This window comes from Pezoporus occidentalis, unplaced genomic scaffold (genome assembly GCF_034315485.1).
Source record: "Pezoporus occidentalis ecotype Australia unplaced genomic scaffold, CSIRO_AGI_Poc_V1 ctg49, whole genome shotgun sequence".
NCBI classification, from domain to species: Eukaryota; Metazoa; Chordata; class Aves; order Psittaciformes; family Psittacidae; genus Pezoporus; species Pezoporus occidentalis.
The window spans coordinates 1,472,423-1,494,439 of record NW_026915824.1 but is presented as its reverse complement, the minus strand read 5'-3'; the positions used below and the strand labels follow the sequence as shown (position 1 = coordinate 1,494,439).

The window sequence follows — 22,017 nt, the reverse complement described above, 5'->3', positions numbered from 1 at the left end:
TAGCATCTTTTTGAAATTCTGTCAGAAATGATGGTGGCAGGCACTTGTATCTAACAGCATTTAATGAATCCAACCACCACGTAAAACAGTTCAGTACAGAGGGTGCAAGAAAATCTTTACTTGTTCATCATAGCAACATTCAGATCCATAAAAGGAAGTTGCAGAAAGAAAATAAAGAAAATCAGGTGTTAAATTCTGGTCACTGAAATCAAATAATTTTTTTTTTTTTTTTGCAATGACTAAAATTTAGGCTTCCTTTTGACCTCTACCTTTGATATTAGTGGTTTGTGTAACTCTCCAGTGTGAAAATTTATGTGTCTCATTAGGTAAAAGACAGATATTTAAAAATGTAATTTAAGATGGTCAAGCAGCAGTGATGAGGAAATTTGAAAGGAAAGGTCAACGCTTCATGCCTTGAACATCATCACATTCAATAGACTGGGAGTATCTCTGCAGTTTTTACTCACTGAAGTGGTCTTGATTCAATCAAACCCCACTGTTAAAGTTGTTGATATTCCCCTGGTTACTAAGCATCAATACCTAGGTCCTTCCTCCTGCACGTACCAAATTGCTTTGCAAGGGAAGAATGCATCACTCATCCTGTTTCCCTGCTGGGGAAAGGGAGTTGCAGCCAAGTGAAGAGCCCAGGGGTCCAGGATCCAAACCACATCTCCTGACATGGCCCCCAGCCCTATGCAGCACCACCTGGCCACAAGGACCAAAGGTCTGCTCATCTCGTTTGGGATTGCATTGTCTCTTCTGCTGGCTTAAGAGAGTAACTGATACTCACATGCACTCTTCCATGAGTGTAATGCTCAGTGGAGCCAATGCTAACTTTCCACACTGTACAGTAATCTTAAGAATTATCCCTTTTAAAACTCTATACTTCACACTTGTGCAGGTATATGGATTTGATCATTCTGAAACTCATTCATACAACTTACATGGTAGACTAAAAATATATATATAAACAGCTGGATGAAGAGTGTCATTCTGCCTTGCTACACTATCAGAATGTGACATCAAATTCAGTAATAAATAAAAATATAAATCAAAAAAATACATTGTTCCATGAATTAGCGTTTCATGCTTTACCTCAGGAAAAAAATACAAAGATGTCCAAAGCATCCTGAAAGAAAGCTTCCCCATAGCTAATCTATGGATATGAAGACAAGGACTATGTATGTCAGACATATTCCATACAGTGCTTCAAAGGCTTGCTGCTTCTGTAACAGGACTTCTGCACAATGTGGTTATAATACACTGGAGTAACAGATGATTACAAAACCTGGTGTGAAACAAATACTGAAAACTCTCAAAAGAACAAGAATTAATCATACCTGAAAAGGTCAGGGATACAGAAACTGTGTAGACCAATACCACTACAGACTTCTACAACTGAAAGGACTGGTAGAGGAACTACTGTTCCTGTCACAAACTAAACAAAACAAATCATATCTATCTGGAGGAATGCTACTAAAAGATACAACACACAGGCAGTTCAAACTATAGCTTTGCCATCGAAAGAAAAAAAACGTATACTAGCACCAAAAATAGTACTTTTTAAACAAAATAAACATGTTGCAAGTCTTCACAGGGTGCTTTTCTTGATTAAATATTAAACACAATGCATTATTTTTTCCCTTGTCCTGAACATGCAACTTACCTACATACTGTTAGGTTTCAAGTCAATCTTTGAGATGCAAATATTAATGTCAAATCTGTGAATGTAGTTTAATGTCAAATTAAATTTATTTGCTGTTCACCCATGGTCATTTAAATGGAATGAATCTTTCAAGATGTTGAAAAACACAGAAGCTTAAAAATATAAGTTAGATTATTTTCAGGGAAAAAAAAAAAAGTATTCCTTTCTGGTGGGAATTAAATAAAGAAATTGCAAGACTGAAAAGAAAGTGAGTAAAGGTGCTGAAGTGTTTCTTTAGCAGGGTCTCAGTGTCAGGGAGTTAAAGGAAAATTGAGTTTTGACTAATGCTTAGCAGCAATATCTATAAATATTTTCTGAATGAGGAAATGAATCAAGATTCTGCCAGCTTTACTGATGCATACAGAAATGGATGCAACGAGGACAGTTTAAAAATACAGATACACAAATTTAAAAAATGAGAGTGCTAATGACAGTGTGCATTTAATGGCTCTTTATCTTGTTGCTCTTTCCTAAATAACCTGTGTTTTTGCACAGTCTTGATATGGAACTGCTAAAGCATCTAGCCAGATAAGAAACATCCTACTTGATTTAGCATCTGAATACTCTGAGGGCCAATTAAAAAATATTTTGTCTTACTGTATGATTGCCAGTATTTGCTATTTCATAAAAACATTCAACTTCTAGTATTCACATCTGCAATATACCCAGCCAAATGTACCAAGTCAGAGTACAGGCATAAGAAACTCTTTTTTGTTAGGTGGGCAGCTTGCTCCTCAGCCTGTTGGATTTTGGGATAGTGCTTCTTAAACAAGCAGACTAAAACTGTCAAGTTGAAGGGCTTATGTGATTCTCCCCTTGCGCCCTTTCTGGAAAGTTCCTCATTCACATTACTGCTGTTGCACTCTGATTATTAACACCTTATATTCAGTCTATGCCATGTGAAGGCTTTCACTATTGCAGCAACGATTATTCAAACAGGTCAATACTCGCATCTCTGAAAATGTAAGCAAATAAAACCATTTTCCCTTATATCTGTGAACACTTGTTTATTTCTTAGTATTGGAAAGATGGATATAAGCAGTGAATATATATATATTCAGTATATATACATCTATATACTGTTGGAACTTTGTAAGGTACTACCAGATGGAGGCCACAAAATTAATTTTTAGTTTTAAAAAAATCTGTGGAAGATTTCCCCTCTTGAAAAGCTCTTTTTGTCTCTGATACAGCAAATGACAATAAAGATTTAGCAAAATGAAAGATGGCATTATAGTGTCTTTTCCATTGATCTGAGATTGTGGATCAATATGAAAAGTGCAACCACACCAGGTCTCCATCTTCACATGATTTAGAAATGATGGAGTAAGCAAAAACATGCATTCCAAGAAGGGTAAGGTGCCCACACATGGATGGAGACAGGTTGTCTTCTTCAACTTTTGTTTTGGTCTGTGTATGAAAAACAAACCTCAGAAATGTAACTAAAAAAGTTTGTGATCATCCTGCTATATACACTAGGAATGGGAGTGCTATAAAAAGAACTTCCATGTGCCAAATATGGCACCATTTCTCATAACCTAGCCTCTCAAACTAACTACAGCGCACCATATGAAGACTCAAAACTGGAAGAAATATCTCATGGCAAAAACTACAAATGTGCACAAATTCAGTATTTCTAACAATAAAAGCAAAACTTTGCCCATGTTTGCCTAGAAAACTAGTCATCTGAACAGAAATGGAGAAATACCGACACCTTTAACAGTGTAGTGCGGTAACAAGCGTGCAGTGGTAATCACACAGACTTGCTTCTCCAATGTTTTTTGAATAATAATGTCCAGTAAGGTCACTGTAACAGCAGAAAAAGAACAAGATCAATTATGAATATAAATCAATTTGTGAAACACAAAAATAAACTATTTTTTTTTTTAGACTTAAAGGCTTCAAAGACCCGAAAATAAAAACTAAATACTGAAACAAGATGCATGTCTGGCTTGAAGTATTTTCTTCAATGCCAACATCACAAATGTTAAACAGATTATTGAAATGCATCCTTTATGGCAACAGTTATGGGAAAAGGAAACAAAATTAACCATAGCTTCCAAAATTCTGCAGAAAAGTTCTGCTAGTTTTGTGTAATTTCAACTGAATCACCTGAAAATCACACCATGGTACATATGTCTCTGGTCAGTTCCATTATCCTCCTCCACTGGAGGATGTTCTGATTCATCCTCGCCTCAAGAATGCTGTTTCCTCCAGCAGTCCCAAAACACAATATGCAGAGTACATACTCTGTCCATCCTCGTAAGGTTGAGAAGCTTCTGGTCTCAGGCGGTGTCTGCCATGGAGAAACGATCCCTGCAGCACCACTGTAACCTTTTCAAACAACCCACAGAGAAGTCTGGTTTCTTCTTCAAACTTCCTTCCTTCTTGATTAAGGACTTGACAGGGCCTGTCGTGAACGGTGAATGTCTTCACGACCGTGAGCAGTGCAAGGCAAACTGATGCTGATTAACAGGCGGGACCCCCTTTGATCAAAGGGGCCAAGTAACCTGCAAGACTGGAAGCCATCCACCTGCAGCTGGAACTCTATTCTCCAAAAATTCAAGGCCTCTTTCTATCCTCCTCTGGTTTATCTCTTTTTAGCAATAAGCCATGGTGTGACTCCCTTGGGATGACAAAAGGAAATGATTCAGAAACTGGAATCAAAGGTCACCGTGAGCAGCCATTTAGTACATAACGTGATCACACAACAAGCAGGTTTGGCACACAAACTCATGCTTTTAGTCTGTACGAGCAGATGTGGCATGAATCAGTGAAGTATCTAAGATGGACATGGAAGCCAAGTCAGTAAACTTCAATGGCGGCTGGTACAGTACATTTTGTAGCATTTTGCTCTTATTTGGTCACAATTTCTTGTAAACTAGTTCATGGCACTCATTGTCCATGCAGGTCCACAAGCCAAAATATAAGAATTTACAGAAATAATCAGATTTTTATTATTGATCATTGTATTGAGATCTCTCTCTAATGCAAGAGAGAATCTTTGCAGGTTTACCCTGCAGTTATATATCATCTAACTGCAGATGTAAGTGAAAACCAGATGTACACATGGACTATTGCAAACAAGTAAAAGCAGCTACATGTAAACATATCTCAGACTTGTAAAATCAAATTTTCAGTTTTCAACTATAAATACAAAAAGTGGAGCACTATATACACAACTTCATGCTTGTATGGTTAGATTCATCACTGCAGAGACAAAAAAAAAAGATACAGATTAATCCAATTAGTAAATTGATATTTCAGGTATCTATTCCAAATACATAGATAGAGTTACATAGGCAGAGTTACAAATAATATGGATAGTTGTTTCCTCAGCATTACCTATTCTTCAGAGATAAATGCACCTAGGGTTTCACTTATGCTTTCTGTTTTCTAATGTATTACATGCCAGTATCCTTCCACCTACATTATTCTGAATGCCATGGTTTTAAATCTAGCACTGTCTATCTTAAGTCTTTACTAAAATAATGTTGCCAGTTAACATTAGCATAGAACATGTCAGCCAAGAGTATTTATTGAAGAATAGAAAGGTAGGGAAAACTGAAGGGCAGGATGCACTGCTCTTCGAGGTATCTCAGAAAACTGATATCATAATAAGTCAAGAAAAATATTTGATAAAAGTGCCCATGAGCTTTTATAAATAATGGTAAGCAGTGGTCATGTGCAGAAGTCAAAGGATGTGTGAGTCTTCATATGAAGCAGAAAAGTCTTGGACTTTCCAGAAATCTAAAGCCAACTATTTCTACAATACTGCATCAATAAGTTATTACTTCTACATGTATATTACTACCTCATCATGCCAGCTACTGTCGTGGGAGGTCTTATTTTGCATTGTTGCATATATCTGTCTCAGAAGCTTTGAGGTATATCCTGATTGTGTTCAGTATGACTGTGACAGGCTTTTCTGTGTGCCAAAGAGGTACTGCCCCTGAAAAATAAAAGCTCTGCCCATCCTACCTTTTGCCAACAGCCAGGCATTGGTAATCCATCGGGACCCTGTTTCAAGGGGAGCAAGTAAAGAAAAACAAATAAAAAATAGAGAGAGCATAGTTAAGTTTGATAGGATAGATATTTCTTCAATATCTGTTAGAACAGCTAAAGCAGCTCTGACTTTCTAGCTGATAAGTAGCTACCAGTTTCTGACTTACTTTCTTGTTCTCAAGGTGAAAGAAAACCCAATTTACACTGTAAATACACACATGCACCCCTCTGCATAGTGATTTTTTTTTCCTAAATCATTAGAATATCTTCACTGGTTTCTTACTGCTGTTAGAGCTCAGACTGCATATTATTTAAAATATATAATAAAATATAATAAATAACATTTGTTATTCACAACAATCTGTAGCTGACTGTAAAAATCAATGAGCAACAAAATAGTATCACTTTTATCTGGAGGATATTTGTGTTTAAAATCTGTATTTAATGGGCCCCTAGTATAAAGTAAACCCAATGATAAGACAAGAAGACTCATATTTGAGTAGAATATTTTCTGTTCACTTTCATGCTTAGCCTTTGAATGAAGTAGCAAAATCTTAAGGCCCGAACATACCTCAAGTGACAAAGTGGAAGAAAACAGCGGTGGGCTCAGGGCAGTACAGCAGCACTGATAATTTTATCACTTGGACAATATAGCCATCTAATTCCTTCTTATGTTAGTGAGAGTCACTCCATTTTTCTGACACCACCCTACTTTCACATATCTCCATGCATCCAGTAAGATCAGAGTGAACTTTTGACCACAGTCATACTTATTTTCATGGAACTAATTCCAATTTACATGGCTATACAGGGTTTATCCAGAGAGTTATATGCTCAGAATTAGGAGCACGTATGATGTAACTAGACTATACATGAGCAGAAAAAAAAATATCTGGCCTTTACATTTCTTTAGACTATGGAATAACAATACTTATTATGTGAATTTACATGTGAAGATAGTGGTTCATGAGAATTTTTGAATGCGCCTGCTATTGATTCTATGCAATCTGATGGAAACAGCTTGCTGCCTAAAGCAAGAAACAGTGAAATTTTCTTAGCAGTTTATTCTAGTCATTACCTATGGACAGAATATTTTTCATCTATCAATGATTGTTAGTGAATCTCCAGATATAAATGATAATACAGAGCCAGAGAAACATTTTTAAATTGAAAAAGCATGCTTGATTATCCCCAACAAAATATGAAATATGGTTACCATTAATTGGAAGCAAACAAAATGGGCTATGGAATAATCTTAATGGACTATGTATTTAAGATTAAAATTCATTAACATCAAATTAGAAGTGCTGTAGTTGAAAATAAATCTACTTAACATTCATCTTAAAGAACCGTGCTTAACCACCAAACAGTATCAGAACATGCAGATCAAATTTTACTGCGAACAATTCAAAAGAAAATCTTCCTTGTATCTTTAGGAAACGTGTATGTTCTGTTCTTTCTTTTATTTAAGAAAAAAAAAAACCTGAAGCTTACTTTGCCATTAAATAAAAATCACTGTTGCCATATTGGTACAAGGGAAAGGGTCAACAGGTAACATTTTAGTATAGGTGGGAATTTGAATTCATGCTAACATAGGGTAGGGAGTGTTGTGTGTATTCCAGGAAGGTAAGTTCCAAGGGTAAGACCATTAAATTGAAGACGTTAAGGAACAAAGACAGTGAGGGTGTGGGCTGCAGACTGTTATCTTCTTAGGAACCTCAGGTAAGTTTTTTATTTCCAGATCTGTTTGAAAACTATTTGATGAACAGGCCAGACACCAAAAATATTACTCGTGTAAGGTCTGGGAGATCAGGCTCCAGCTTGGCTTACTGGAAACCTGTGACTTGATTTTTAGAAATAATATTTACATCATTTTGTACTCTCATTTTGACCAAATCATGAAAACACGCGCCTAAGACTGCATGGATTTGAAAGGAAGTCCAGGGTGCAGGGTAGCTATGGGACCGGGCTATGGTGAAGAACTGAGCCAGTGCAGACAGAAGTCATCAGACTTGATTAGAAGTGGAGATTGTGCTGGGTTTCTACAAAGACTTGCATTTAGGGTGAGTAAGGCAACCGGTACTTTGTGAGGGAAAATAACAAACCAGTGGATCTCAGGGAAAATGTAGGAAGGACACAAACTTATAAATTGCCATGTGATGTGGGAGCAAACTGTTGAGAGTTAGGTTTGAGGTGACAACAAAAAAAATGTGTTCTTTGATTGCAGTTATGATCATTGAAGCAGCTGGTTTGTCCATGCACATGCATGTGTTAGGTGAATAATGTAAGTCAGCTCAGAAAAACATTACACTGAGAATGGCTGACTACAAACAAAGGAACTGCATGCAGGGTTGGTAGGAAAGAGAAATACTGTACCAATTGGCAAGGGGCATCCAGCCCATCCAGGCCAGGCTGGCCTGGCTCCCCTTTTTCCCCCTTAATTCCACGGAATCCCTGTTTGTAAAGATTAACTTGCAACGTTACTGTCAAGAAAATGCCTTCAGTATTGACTTATCTGGAGTGAACAAACAACAGTAGAGAGGCAAGAGGAGCAAGCTGACCATCATGGCGTGATTTCAACCTGTGGGGCACTGAATTTGGCAATTCCCATGCTTGGTTCCTTTCTAACATATTTGGCAGAAAATAAACACCAGTAAAACCCACAAATTTGTCCTGAAGGTCTGAAGTCTAATGCTTTAAACCAAGTTAGGAGGTTGACAAACAAAGTCTGCTCCAGAATTTGCCAGAACTTGAGATCAGGCTGCGTTAACAAAGGGCAGCAGGTGACACAGTAATTGCTGCTTGCTCCTCTCCCATCATTTTTATTCCATCAGTCTACAGCAGGACAATTGATTGTCCAATACAGAAGTGAGACGTACCAATGGGCAAGGTGCATCTAATCCAGGAGCACCCTGTTCTCCTTTCTCCCCTTTAGGCCCCTTTTTGCCTTTCTTTCCCTTTTCCCCCTGTGGATACAATGGTTTGGATAAAACAAGTTTCATTCTTTTGGAAAAAAAATTAAAGAAAGATTGGTTTAAAAGTTTTGGTTTTTCTTTATAAGCCAATGGAGAGCTGAAAGGACACTTACCACTGTGTTCTGGTTTGGATGGTGCATTATGTGGAAAAATAAGTTATATAATCAAAGCAAGAACTGCAATCGGTAGGTATTAGTTTGTGTTGGTACATCAGCACTATGAATGTTTTGAATCTTAGAACAGGGCTTGAAATCATCAGTTTCTTGAGACAGAGGCAAATCTGCAAAACTTCCCAATCCACAGTCCAAAACAAGAGCTCTTCTGTTTGTTCTAAGTGGTAGTACTGAAGTGCACATGGACACTAAGCTGAATTTGTCAGCTTCCTGACAAAATTTGTCACTGGTCAGAAGTTTGTGAGAGCAGAGTACATCAGCATAGTCTCTCTAAAAAAGACCTGTGGCGTGGATGCTTCACAGGGATGGCTGGTCTCTGGCTAAATTCTATCAACTTCCAGTGTCATATTAAGGGTAAACGTAGCCAGAAGCATTTTTTGCAGAACTGACCCTTTTCACTCTGGTATGAGTTCGGGACAAATCCTGTTCTCAGTGGTGTCATACAGACATCACTGAGGGTGCACTCCTGTCATTCCAAATACAACGCGGCCATTTCAAACCCTGTTACAGGAATCAAAACATTTGAACTGCTTGATGGAGAGATGTGCTATGACACTTTCAATGATTTTATAATGTATTGGTATCAAAGTAATAAGTGACAATTAGATTCTTTATTTAAACATTCCAACTTTTAAATGTTCTCTTTACTGCAGGCAACATTCTATCTACTTATTTTACTGAAATCCAGTCCTTTGATTTCACACTGAGTTTTCCTTTCATATGTAAAACTTCCAGTGCTTTAATTACTCATAGAAATGAGTAGACTCCCCTCAACAAAGCTACCTGCAAAGATGACCTCACCTTCAAGCAGTATAAGATGTTCACAGAGTTCATTTTATAATTGATTTCACACCAGTTATCACAATGGTAAATGAGTTTCAGGATTGCTCTCAATTTCATAAAAATCAAAAAAGGTTCTGTTAAAAAAAATGAAATAAATTGTACTAGGATTGTAAAAAATGGGATAGGAAGGATGAGTAAATTGGGAATATCACAAGGAAATGGGAAAAATAGTCATAGGAAAATTAGTATGACATTGGAGAACCAGCAAGGGAGGTTGTGGCTATTGGGTGGATTTATTTTGTGAGGAAAAGGGTAAAAAAGACAGAGGAATTGTAAGGAATGGAGGTAGAAGGAGAAGGAAGGAATGCCCCTTTGGAAGGAGAGACAGATTTTGGTAAAGCGTAGTAAATAGACATTTAACTAGCTCCACACCACTACAAAAACTAATCCATTAACAAGAGACAAAAAACATTTTACACAATTAAAAAATAGTTATATTTAAAAAAGGAAAGAAAGCATATTATTCATTTAATTTCATAGCATACTCAACACATTCAAATGAAAAAATCTTTTCCATGAACAAAACATACTGCATTCATAACACTATAAAAGCAAAGTTTCTTGTCTATATTTTCTGTGTGCCAAAAAGTCACAGAGTAATATTTAGGAAAACAGCAACTCAAACATTACCCTTCTTCACTAAATTATAAGATTGTGATGTAAAAAAAGCCCTACATGTCAGGAACTGTGTGTTGGCTAAGTTTTCATCTTAAACCTTTAGAAACACGACAGTGTAGCACAGAAGCCCAACAGTTTCAGGGTCAAATCTCATGTTATTTGTGCTCTATGTAACACCAATGTATTTGCTGTGAGTACACGCAAGCACAGAGCACGAACATACTCCAAAATGATTCTGAAAATGGACAGCACAGTTTTGTTTCTACTCTTTTTTTATATTCTTAGGACTTGTATTTCTCTGTCGTTGTGTTACAAGCCATCAGATAACTATTTAAACATCCAGTTTTCAAGGCAAATCTATGATCTTATTCAGGCCAGTGGAGCAGTCATCTGTGTAGAGAACAGTCTGGATTTTCTGAGTACTTTACTACTTTTAGCCATGCACTGAGTTCTTGTCTCTTAATCTTCAGCTCATTACTCTGAACTACTGAGGTGCACAAGAGTTATGGAGAATTTACATGTGATGAAGGTTAAAAAAAAAAATAAATTCCTTCTTGCCCTTCCATAGTGCCTAAACAAACACAAAGTTGTGGCACTTCTGTAATAATGTCATGGTTGTGTCCTGGGTTCAGCTGTCATAGTTATTTTTCTCCTTCTTAGTAGCTGGTGCAGTGCTGTGTGAGGGGGCAGTGAGCGAGCGGCTGTGTGGTTCTGAGTTTCTGGCTGGGCTTAAACCACAACAGGCTGGAACATCTCCAGTCATCATATGCACAGATTTTCAGCAATGCAGAGTGTAGGGGAGAAAAGATGATGCCTTTCCAGCCCCTGTTGTAATGCATCATACTCTTCTGTCAACAAGAGACACAACTGCACATTTAGGATCAGGGCCCCCTTCCCTCCCTCTCACCATAACACAATTTCTACCATTTCTTAAAAGTTTTTCATTTCTAAGAGGTTTTGTTTGTTTTTTTTTTTTTTTATATAGCTTGAAAATACAAAATCAATTGTATTGATTTTCGTGCTTAGTGCTCCTGAACTATATTTTTAAATGACTAATTAGAATTAGAACACTTTTACAAATTATTTTTACAGCCAAGTTAAGCAGACATTATAATGCAAACACTGACTGACTTTCAATGTAGCACAACTACTGACAGGCTAAAATAAAAATCATCAGTCTAGCAGTCATCTCAAACTGAAGAAGTAAAGTTTTACTCCTTGCCTATCATAGCATGCCTATGAACAAAACAAGCGCATGATCCTCAGTAGAATGCTAGTAACAATGTACATATTTTTGCAATGCAATTTATATTTCTTAAGTAGAAATTTGCTAATCTCGATGTGTACAATGTCAGTCTAACACACTACTGTAAGGAATATTTAAAAACTAAGAAAACATGAGCTGGACCCTCAACCCGTAAACTGTTTTATCTCATTATTCTCTAATGAAATGGGTGCTGCTACACCAATTTGGTAACAGATAATTAGTAACTTACATAAAGAAAAACATCAGAAAACTGAGAAAATTTGTTATACGAGACCTTCCATTAATTGCATTACTCTGTCTTTTGAGAGTCAGCCTTCCATTTGGAAAAGGAACTATTGATGCAGCAAGATACAAGTATTCCCTCATTTCTGGAAAACTGTCAAACCTGTGCAACAGAAGTTTCTTTGACAGAGGTCTCACCTATACCTTCCCTGATTTTTCACTGAAAAAGACCTTCCTTTGCCTTCTAATCTTCTTCGAATGGTCGGAGAATTTTTAAGACAGAGATTTCATCTCTGCTCTCAGTCTACAGACTTCCTGGTGATCCTTTTAATCTGAAAGCCCATAAGATAACATGGTTTCTGACATATCTGTCAGACTTGTTAAGTACTTTATCCCATACATTCTCCTCAAGAAACAGGTTTTGCTTTTTCATTAATTTTTAGGAGGTTGGAGCACTAGATTTCCTAGGAGATGTGTCTTGCAGCCCAAGAGAACAGGGCTACACTGGCAGCCTGAGCTGTAATCAGACTCCAGAAAGATCTAACTGTGCCTGCGGCCACACATGGTTCCTCACATGATTCCCTTGCCCTTTTGCAGCTGGAGGTTCCATGTTTGAGGTATTCAGTCCGTCTCTGGGAATAATGAGCTAATACCCCAAAGCAGCATGCTGGACTCTAGGACATTAAAATGTTTTTACATCCTGAGTGCAAGAATCTGAGACTGTCCATTTTCACATGATGTATTTATGTAAGCCAACTCTTTTACCAGCTTTTCTTCCAGAGATCTTCTAGGAATCTGATGGCTGTATTTTGTCTACCTATCTCTAGCTGCACATGGAAACAGAATCAGAAGGTCTGATTGGAAGGGACTTCTGTGGGTTGCCTGGTCTAACCTCCCACCCTGAGCAGGATCATCCCTGACCCTCCATTAGGTCAGACCAGACCAGGTACTGCAGTGGGTTCAGCCACCTCTCTGGGTAAACTGCCCCAGTGCCCTCCTAACGAAGAAGGTTTTCCTAATAGCCAGTCTGAACCTCCCAGGAGCAGCTTGTTAATACTACTGGTTCTGTGCATAAATTTTTGTGGTTTTTCATGATTTTGCTCAGCATCTACCTGTGACCTGCCTTTTGGCACACAGTAAAAACAAAGATAAGCTTTAACAGGACAATTTATAGTGTAAAGACAGCGGAGCTGACTAGGCTGAGGAATCGAGAAACAGTTAACACTGGTCACCTTTTCTCCCTTTTCTCCTATATCACCCTTTTCTCCTCGAGGACCAGGGAAACCCTATAAAAACAAAATGGACAAAGATAGGTCTACTTTTATTCACATGCAGGTTAAGCTTTCAAATACTCTTGGAAAATATAAAAAAAGATGATTTCACTACATACTGTATACATATATATGTGTTACATGTGCACACATGCACGCACACAGGAGTATGTGAGACAAGTCACAGTATTTGGTAGAGTAATTTTGTCAGCAATGGAAAGAAATGTAACTCAAAATGACATCAGTCCATGCAACATAGCATATCTACATTCTGGAAAAGACTCTTCCAAGCTAGGGCTTTCAGTGTAGGACTAGAAGAAAAGGCTTTCAGTAAGTCTTTTTAGCATGCCAAAGAAAGAACTTATGTTTTGAAATACATCCCTTACAGGTTATGGAATTATTCTCTTTAATTAGGATAAATTTACTTAACCAAATATTCTGAATATTTTCTTACCAAGTGCAGTTTTTTCAGCCTAGTGACTACCAAAGTACCACCTATTTGTGTAAGCACTGTATCTGGTGGTGTCTGTCAATTAGGGCTGTATATTGCATAATCTTTGTTTTCTCTATCATAGAGAAAGAGCAAATGCTGATTTAGCACACTCTCTCTATGTACTGCATGCACACTAGATGGAAACAAAGTTGTTACACCCAGTAAGCTATTCCTTAAAAGATGCTTACCTACCATTGTGAGCGTATTGATCATACATATTACTTACATCAATGCCAGGCTCTCCATCTTTACCCTGCCAAAGAACCATATAAACTACGTTAGTGTCCCTAAACTATGATACCAATGGCTGCCTTGATGCCTGACTTCTATGCTCTCTCTGTACAGCAGTACCCCACGATGCTAAGGCTGTTAGTGAAGGACATTTCTGCCAGTGTTTAACATTTTGAGGAACTGATAACTTGACTGTAAAATTTTGCTTGATTGTAAAAGTTTTTTCATATGCAGATTCCAGGAGCAAGCTAAAAATACAGAAAAGCCTATTATGAAATATTATGTTCAATTTTTAGTTCACAGGAAAGGGAAACAGAAACTGTATTTTTTTTTTTATTTAACTCACAAAAGTGACCCTCACATGAACATGCTCTCAAGCTAATTTAACACTCCATGCAGCCTGAAAACTATCTTTAGTCATTGACTCCTGATACAATTAAATGGATCCAATTAAACCACAAGTCTGTATTCCATCTTTAATTAATTAAACAGATTAGACTGGAGAGGGTATGGAAGCATTGCAGATCTCTTGCAAAGGCTGGTTGTGCCTGGCTAAGCACATTTACATGGCTTTTCTTGTGTCAAAGTACAGAACAGGCATGTGTATATGTACACAACTGACCCAGTCATCAGCAAAGTAAACAGTCAGCTGTTTTATTTGGGCTGTCCTTGTAGGCCAAAGGAAGCTCTCACTCATATTTTAGAAATGAATAATAATCTTTAAATGACTGATTTAAAGCATACCATCTCCACCTAAAAATGATCAACAATGAACTTCCCAAATTGCTTCTCAGCACACGGCACAGAAATGAAAACAAAACTGGTCTCTGAAGTGTCAAACAAACCAAAAGTATAACAGTGAAATAGCTTTGCAGCACAGAAATCAAAGCAGTTTATTGACATATGAAAGCTGCGGCTTTCCACGGTTCATCCTGAACTCCTGCCACTTTCACATGATCCCCAGGCAGCTGATTGCCACAGGGTGCAGAAAGAGGAGCACTTGCATTCTGGATTTCCTCTCTCTTGCTGGTTCATGTCAGATTTGTTTCATTACTTTTGCATGACCATGTGCATGGTCAGAAACCTACAGACCAGTGAGCATTATTATTAACCAGGGATTATTATTATCTATCTTTGCTTTTTCCAAATAACTGTATTGCTAGGTGAAAAGCAGTCATAAAGCACACAAAGTGTAATCAAGGAGTGATGAAAAGCACAACGTGTACAAACTATGCTCAACTCACAGGCAAGCCGTATGGTCCTCTGGGTCCAGGGTCACCTATGGTTCCCTTTTCACCCTACGAAAAGATTACGGAACAAGCAAACAAAAACATTGGCTAAATGAGATAGAAATGATCCCTACCAAGTGCTTTAGGTTAAAGTTTATACATTCCTAAATCTTTTGAGTGAAAAATAGCCAAGATAATTTACTTTTATTAAATGAATAAGGGTCAAAAGAGATGTGTATGACTTTTGAGGCAAAATTATTTTTGGGCATATGATATTATATTTGGTTTTAAATACATTTGTAACTGAAAATATTTTTTAAACTGAACTTGCACTGATTTCAATTTTAAGCTTATAACTCAATAAAAAGCCAATGTTGTAATGAAAACTGAGGACATGCAGCATCAAGGTTCACCACAGCAGCTGAGATGAAGCACAGTGACAGGCAAAAATGTGCCAATCAAATGTGTTTAAGCAGGAAGTGTTATCAACAGTGACATTGTGAAGATTATCCCATGCACTGTATTGTTTTGCTAACTGTTCTGTTGGATTCTAGATTAGTGATGTTAATACCCTGGTTTATGAAATCAAAACTGTATTAATGTGCAAGACAAGCAAGTGCAGAGATCATTCTGTACTTGAAGTTTGATCTCATTTTGCTCAAAAACCCATGGAAAAATTGCCAGTTTCCAGAGGGATGCTGCCAAAATAATTTTGCAAGCTTAATATAGAGCAAACTTTTCCAAATGAAATAAAATTTCAAGGCAACAAATTTCAGGCTGACTGTAGTAATCATCTGTGCTTTCCAATTGTTCTTCATAAAGATTGATATGGAGTTAAACTTCCTGAGTCAGCTAACATTAGCACAAGTAACTGTGAGCACAGCCTTCTGCGAGGTTGTTAGGGAGGCAGTGCTGGTAAGTATGTGTTTAAGACTGTGGTGCCACCTTCTGAATAAAGTCCAGCAAAAAGCCCTACTCTCTTGAGAGAAATAAATTCCTCCAAGTGTTGAAGAGATTAAAAAAAAAAGTCTTGACCACATCCAATTTTCAAAGCTCCTACCTTCAATTTGTTATACAGGGTTATTTGTATATTTTCTTCACCTCCTTTCCTTAACATGAGCTAATGCAAGGCTTTGTTCAAGGCTCCTAGCCTTGAGAAGAAGTGCTGTTTTTCATCCTAGCAGTCGCTGCACTTAAGTTCTTGAGATAATGTTGTGTACAAGATCCTCCAAAAATCTAGATTATTTACTAATCATTATTAATTCGTTACTCTGTTATTAAATATAAGACAGAGATATAGATGTGTGCCTAATTAACAGCAGTGATCATTGGCACAGCCAAGTCCCTTAGCACAGCTCTGAAAATGGGCTGCTAAATCGTAATTTTGTTGACTGGATGATATAAAAAAGCAGGCACTGGAATAAACTGAGCCTGAACCTGTTTTTGAATAACCACAGGAGTAAGAAGTTCGACAAAGTAACTGACATTTGATCTATTTTAGATACTTTGCATTTTTATATGGTGAACACTGTCTGTGCTCACTTTACTCTAGCGGTGATTACATGCATAATGTCTGATCTTTCTGGATTCTGATAATCTCCAGCCATTTCTGAGCAGCACTTAGGTAGGATGCCCTTGAAGAACAAGAGGAGGTACTGGGAACTGACGTCTGATTTTCAGAACAGTAAATCCCTTGCAGCTTTAAACCTTTCTTCTGAGAAGAAACTGATGTGCTGACCCATGTATGTAACGGCTACAAAAATGTTTGATCACTACTTGAGATATGTCAAGACTAGTTAAGTATCTTTATTTAAAATCTCCAACAGCAAAGATGACTGTACAGCGTTCTCTCAAGATAGGCCTATAACATTGCTAAACATATGGTAGACATAAAGATGCTGAAGGTACCAGTCTAGGAAATAATCTCATCTGTTGTGTAAGAATATATTTTGGGAAATGTATCTCCCATTTTTTTTTGCCTCCAATACAAAGCACATGCTGAAATGTGTTTGGAATATCAGATGAGGTCCTGAATGTGTATGGATTATATAAGATTGATGAACTGTCATAAGCATACTGCCCTCAGCCATCACGATAAAGCATTTACTTTAGGGAAACAGACATTTGCAAACTTCAGTAAGGTTTTTAATATCTTTTCGTATGACAATTCATCAGTGCCCAAGGAACAGAAACCATGGCCTTCAGTTTTGCCTCCTATGTCACTTCAGTCTCTTGAACCATGGGTGGATACAAACTACCATTTGCATGAATAAAGCTGCATAATTTGTGTCTCCATTAAGATTGATAGATTTTACAGCACTGTCATGGTGAAAAACATTTTAACCAAATTAAACAGAATGCACTTTCCCTACCAGTAGGGAATATGCAGAGTGATGACAGTGTTCCGAGAGCCAAAAACAAAGCTCAAAACCAGTTCCTTGCAATCAAGGCCAGGGTTTCAGGAGATCAGCATTTACTTAATTTTGTCTTTCAGCTTCTTTTAGATAGACAAGAATTTGGATAGACATTACGTCTCTCATTAGCCTTCAGGCTTACATGTCCCCTTTCCCTAGTAGTAGTTTAAGTTGCTCATCTGTTTACTAATGTTCTCAATTTTCTCTCAAGAAAATATACAAGTGAGATTAATAGGTACACAGCCAGATTCAGAGGCCTATTATGATCAACTCCTCCATTTAATGAAGATGGTCTCAGTAAAATCTGAAGAGCCAAAGAATTTAAGGACTGTAAGACATCAGCCTAATAGATGATATTAATTCAAACGGTTAATTGCCATTTCTATTTCTACCAAAAGAAATGCACAAAACCACAGTGTTGGAAAGTTCACCAATATCATGCTTAAGGAGGGAGGTGTTAAATCCTGTGTCAGCTTTTAATGATCAGTGAATAATTTAAAGTTTAGAGAGAAAATTACATGGTTAAACTCGAACAGTGAACTAATCATATTTGTTCTAAAATTCATGGTTTTCTATTTTCTAGTGACAAGCACTATTTTTCTGGTCTACTTTTTCACCATCTAAATAAGTTTTGTTCAAAGACTCAGTAATGTTTTCTATTTTAATTAAATAGCTAAACTGGAAACAAAACAACCAACCCTAATTTGCACAACAGTCTGTTCTACCTAAGAAGAGTAATTCAGCATTGCCTCATCTGCAGCCTATGTAACAATGATTTCTGTAAAAGAAATCATTAGGCTTCAGTTTGATTATACTTGCTTTCCTTTACTTTTAAGGAGGCATAAATATACAGTGACCAGTATTTTACATGTATTCTCTTAAAGTGAGATTGCCTTTCCAAACGTTAAATAATGTGGATTTAAGAATGTGGTTATGTTTCATATTAGAAATCCCTAGTGCCCTTCTAAGTTAATATTGGCCCGAGGTTTTTCTTATCAGCATGGACAAAATGTGATCCTGTCCAGTGATAGTAAGCAGTGGCTTTTAATTTTTAATTAAAAGGCAGTTTCTGAAATCTGCAGGCAAAATTTTTTTCAGTTTCACATGCAAAAGTTGCAGGTGTAAACCTGCATTAAACCCACATGATTTGTTATTTAGATAATGAGACATATATCAATGCCAGGCACCTGCTAGATAATGATTCTACAAACAACTTCTCTTCCCAAACAGTATTGAATAATTAAATGAACAATTACAGCAATAAACTTGCTAGTTGGTTGCTTGTTAAAAACCCCTTCCATCTTTCTTGTGAACTTCCTCCCATTCATTTAGCTACACAGAAAATGCTGGGTCAGCAGGATTTTTTTGCACACTTCAGTTTCCATAGTTTTGCAGATCTGACCCTCTGTGCTCTGTGCAGTTATTGAAGAAATTTACATCGCTGCAGCTCCTCTCCCCTTTGTAATTACTACTTGTCAACAGCCATGGTAGGGCTGATTCGAGATCCAGGTGTATGACTTATTATAACCTTGAATACTTTCATAAGGAAAACACAACTATAGCTCTCTTCCATACGTTAGAAGAATAGCTTATATTACAGCACATTGTTTCTGAAATAAATTTCAACTGGTAGTACGTACGCATATCCTTCAAGACAAAAGCTTATGATCCAAGGATAAAAGTACAGTATTTATATATGCTTCTCCATCAAAATTATTTCCTAAAGTTCAGATGATGTTCAACTTTATCTTCACAGAGTTGATAGAAGAAAAAGTTATGTCCTGGTTGAAAAAAAGACTTACCTAAGACCTTCAGACTGTTAACTAACCTGAGTTGTGACTATAGGCTACTGGTCCTATTTTGGACTATGTTGCATGTCTTGTATATATTTCTCAACACAGAGCTCTTTAAAAATGAATCATCAAGTCATGCATACCTTTCTCAGGTGTACTGCTATTAAAGCTAACTGAACCTGTGCCATATGGCTGCGTCCTTAATATATCAATCTGAAGTTGTTTTATCACAGCTGTTTTGTTAAGTGAGAAACTCAAAGAGACATAATTCTAGGCTGTCAACTCCTTGGAGGATTTAGTCAGTATAAGGTATCATCTTTTGTTTTGTTGTACAAGTTGATGGTTGTATTGTTAAAGATGACAGGCTCACAGCTTAAAGATTAAGGTCCTTATCCTATTACACTGATGAAAAATTACTATGAATATTTCAAGTGAAATAGGAGGGCTCCTATCTTCTAAGCCTAAGAAAGAAAGGGAGGGGAGAGGGAGAAAAGTTTAAATCATTTTTTTAAGATAAAAATATTTAAGTACAGACTGGGAAATTTTTTTTCTTTTTGCCATTTCATACGGATATAATCAGATCACACTATCTCTTGTCTCAGTTTGTCCTCTCAAACCACTTACACTACACAATGCAACCAAGCAAAATGATGTTCTGTGTACCACTGTGAACTTGAAAGTCCTGTAAGTTTCTTATGGATTAATCATTACAAAATAGCAGCTTCTCTGAAGTTCATGAGTTACAAAATCAACCTTTAAACAGATAAATGTGTGTAACTAGAATGCACATACAGTTCTGGGCTGATCCTTAAACAGAGGAGATACAGTTATATTTAACAACATCCTGGCACACTGTAAGCAGCCATATGACATTTTGCCATGGCAGCGGTTGCTTTGTAAAGAGAAGCACATAGAACAAATACTTACTCTCTCTCCTTTAGGACCTGCGGGGCCATGGGGACCAACTGGGCCATCTACACCCTACAAAAGGAAACAGAGGTTAAAAGAGAGGTCTTGTTCTTACAAGTCCATAATTTTAATAACTGTCTTCTAGCCAAGAACTAACATGGAATCAGTCTTCACCAGTAGAAAATTCAGACTGAACTTTGATGGGACATGGGCAAACAAATCCATTTGTCTTCCAAAACTCCATCTATAAGCTCTCTGGCTATAAGGTAACCCATCTTTTTTTCTAGTTGGATTTTCCTTTATTCATGGAAGTCACCAGATTTACAAAGATTTTAAATTTATTGAAAAATTTTCCCAGGAAAAATGGAAGGGCCAAAGTTATGGGTTTGCTTTGGTTTGTTTTGTTTTAATACTGATTATTTTTTAAATGAAAATGTCTAGCTGTATGGTGGACCTACCTGTTGCACTCATCAATAGGAATCTTATAGAAGCCTTCAAACATGTAACTCCATCCCTCTTTCACTTTATCCATTTCTTTATCATTATTAAAAGCAAATGACTTTATGTTTAATGAGAAAATGCCTGTGGCAGAACCCCAGCCACAGAATGTCTGCATCTGTTTCGCTGATTCCATATTAGCATTGAACAAGTATGTTTTCCTGTGTAAACTGATCCCTAACCTTACTCAGCAAAATAAGCACCCCAACCAAGGCGGCTGTCCAACCAAAAATCAAAACCAAACTGCCTTTTTAAGATTCAGAACTCCTTCTACAGAGGGTTACATTCTCCTTCTCACTTGTATCACTCCAAGAGTTTGCTCAAAGTCCCCTCTTATGCACCATGAAAAATGCCTGCGGCATTTGGCCTTCCTTCCTCTTTGCAGTGTGTGAAGCGCTGGACAGAACATAGGCTCTGTAATGAAGAGCGACACAGAAAGACAAGGGACTCACCCGGGGTCCTGGCTTTCCGTCTAAGCCAGATGCTCCCTGTGTAGTTAGGTGGAAGCATGGATGATGGATACAACACGAATGACAAGAACGTGAGATTAGTAAGTGGTGCTGATGAATAAACATAATTCAAACGTACAGTACAAGTTGTGACAGGGTTTTGAAATGGGTATCACATTACTACAGCATGTTAGTTAAAAATTCACATAAGACATCAAGAGCCTGATTCTATTCTCACATCAGCGTAACATCTCTGACCCACCCTTGCCGTCATGTCACAGTACATTAGACCAGAATAATGTCAAGCTATAGGAGTGCTACAAACACCAGATGTTAGGGTGTTTCTGAGCCTTAACCTGCAAATATTTACCTTGTACTTTACTTGCATGCTTTCTAATTTGTAAATAACGACAAAATTGAATACTATACTACACAAAGAAAGAAAAATATATGCTAACCGTGATAGGCAATATTTAAGTGCAAGAATATTGCATTATGCAGCAAAAAAAAAAAAAAATCTGGATCCTGATTACAATGGCCTCATTCATTTCCAAGATCCCGTGAGACAATCACATTTCCTGTTTTCCCAATGTGCTCCCAGCTCAGAGCACACGCAGAGGCTGCAAGTGGGCAGCACCAGGCACTTCGGGCTATTTGCTTCAGCATCCTTGGGGACGGGATGACCTCTGCTGGATTTTATGCGAATAACAGAAGAGCAGCGAAGGATCTGCTCGACCATCCCAGCCTGCTGGCAGTAATGCTGGGACTAGAAGGACCGAAACTATTTGGGACATTAGAAATAATCTGGGCCCAAAAACTCCAACCCCTAAGCCCCCCCAAATCTCCAAAGTTAAAAAGAAACCAACTGCCACCCCAACTCATTAGCAGATAAAATGAGCCGGTTTTAGGAAGTCAAACACTT

At 37.4% G+C, this 22,017-nt stretch overlaps 1 protein-coding gene across 1 annotated transcript in view; it reads right to left on the bottom strand.

Moving 5' to 3' along the window:
- Positions 1–226: 226 nt before the first annotated feature.
- COL25A1 (collagen type XXV alpha 1 chain) overlaps positions 227–22,017 on the bottom strand; it is a 299,864-nt gene continuing 278,073 nt past the window's right edge. Inside the window, exons 31-37 of the mRNA XM_062636654.1 lie at positions 20,167–20,220; positions 15,048–15,101; positions 13,799–13,825; positions 13,041–13,094; positions 8,087–8,164; positions 5,687–5,725; positions 227–4,915 (exon numbers count right to left, since the gene is read on the bottom strand). Of these exons, the coding sequence (XP_062492638.1) occupies positions 4,913–4,915; positions 5,687–5,725; positions 8,087–8,164; positions 13,041–13,094; positions 13,799–13,825; positions 15,048–15,101; positions 20,167–20,220 (309 nt within the window). The 3' untranslated portion in view covers positions 227–4,912. The remainder of the gene's footprint in view (positions 4,916–5,686; positions 5,726–8,086; positions 8,165–13,040; positions 13,095–13,798; positions 13,826–15,047; positions 15,102–20,166; positions 20,221–22,017) is intronic.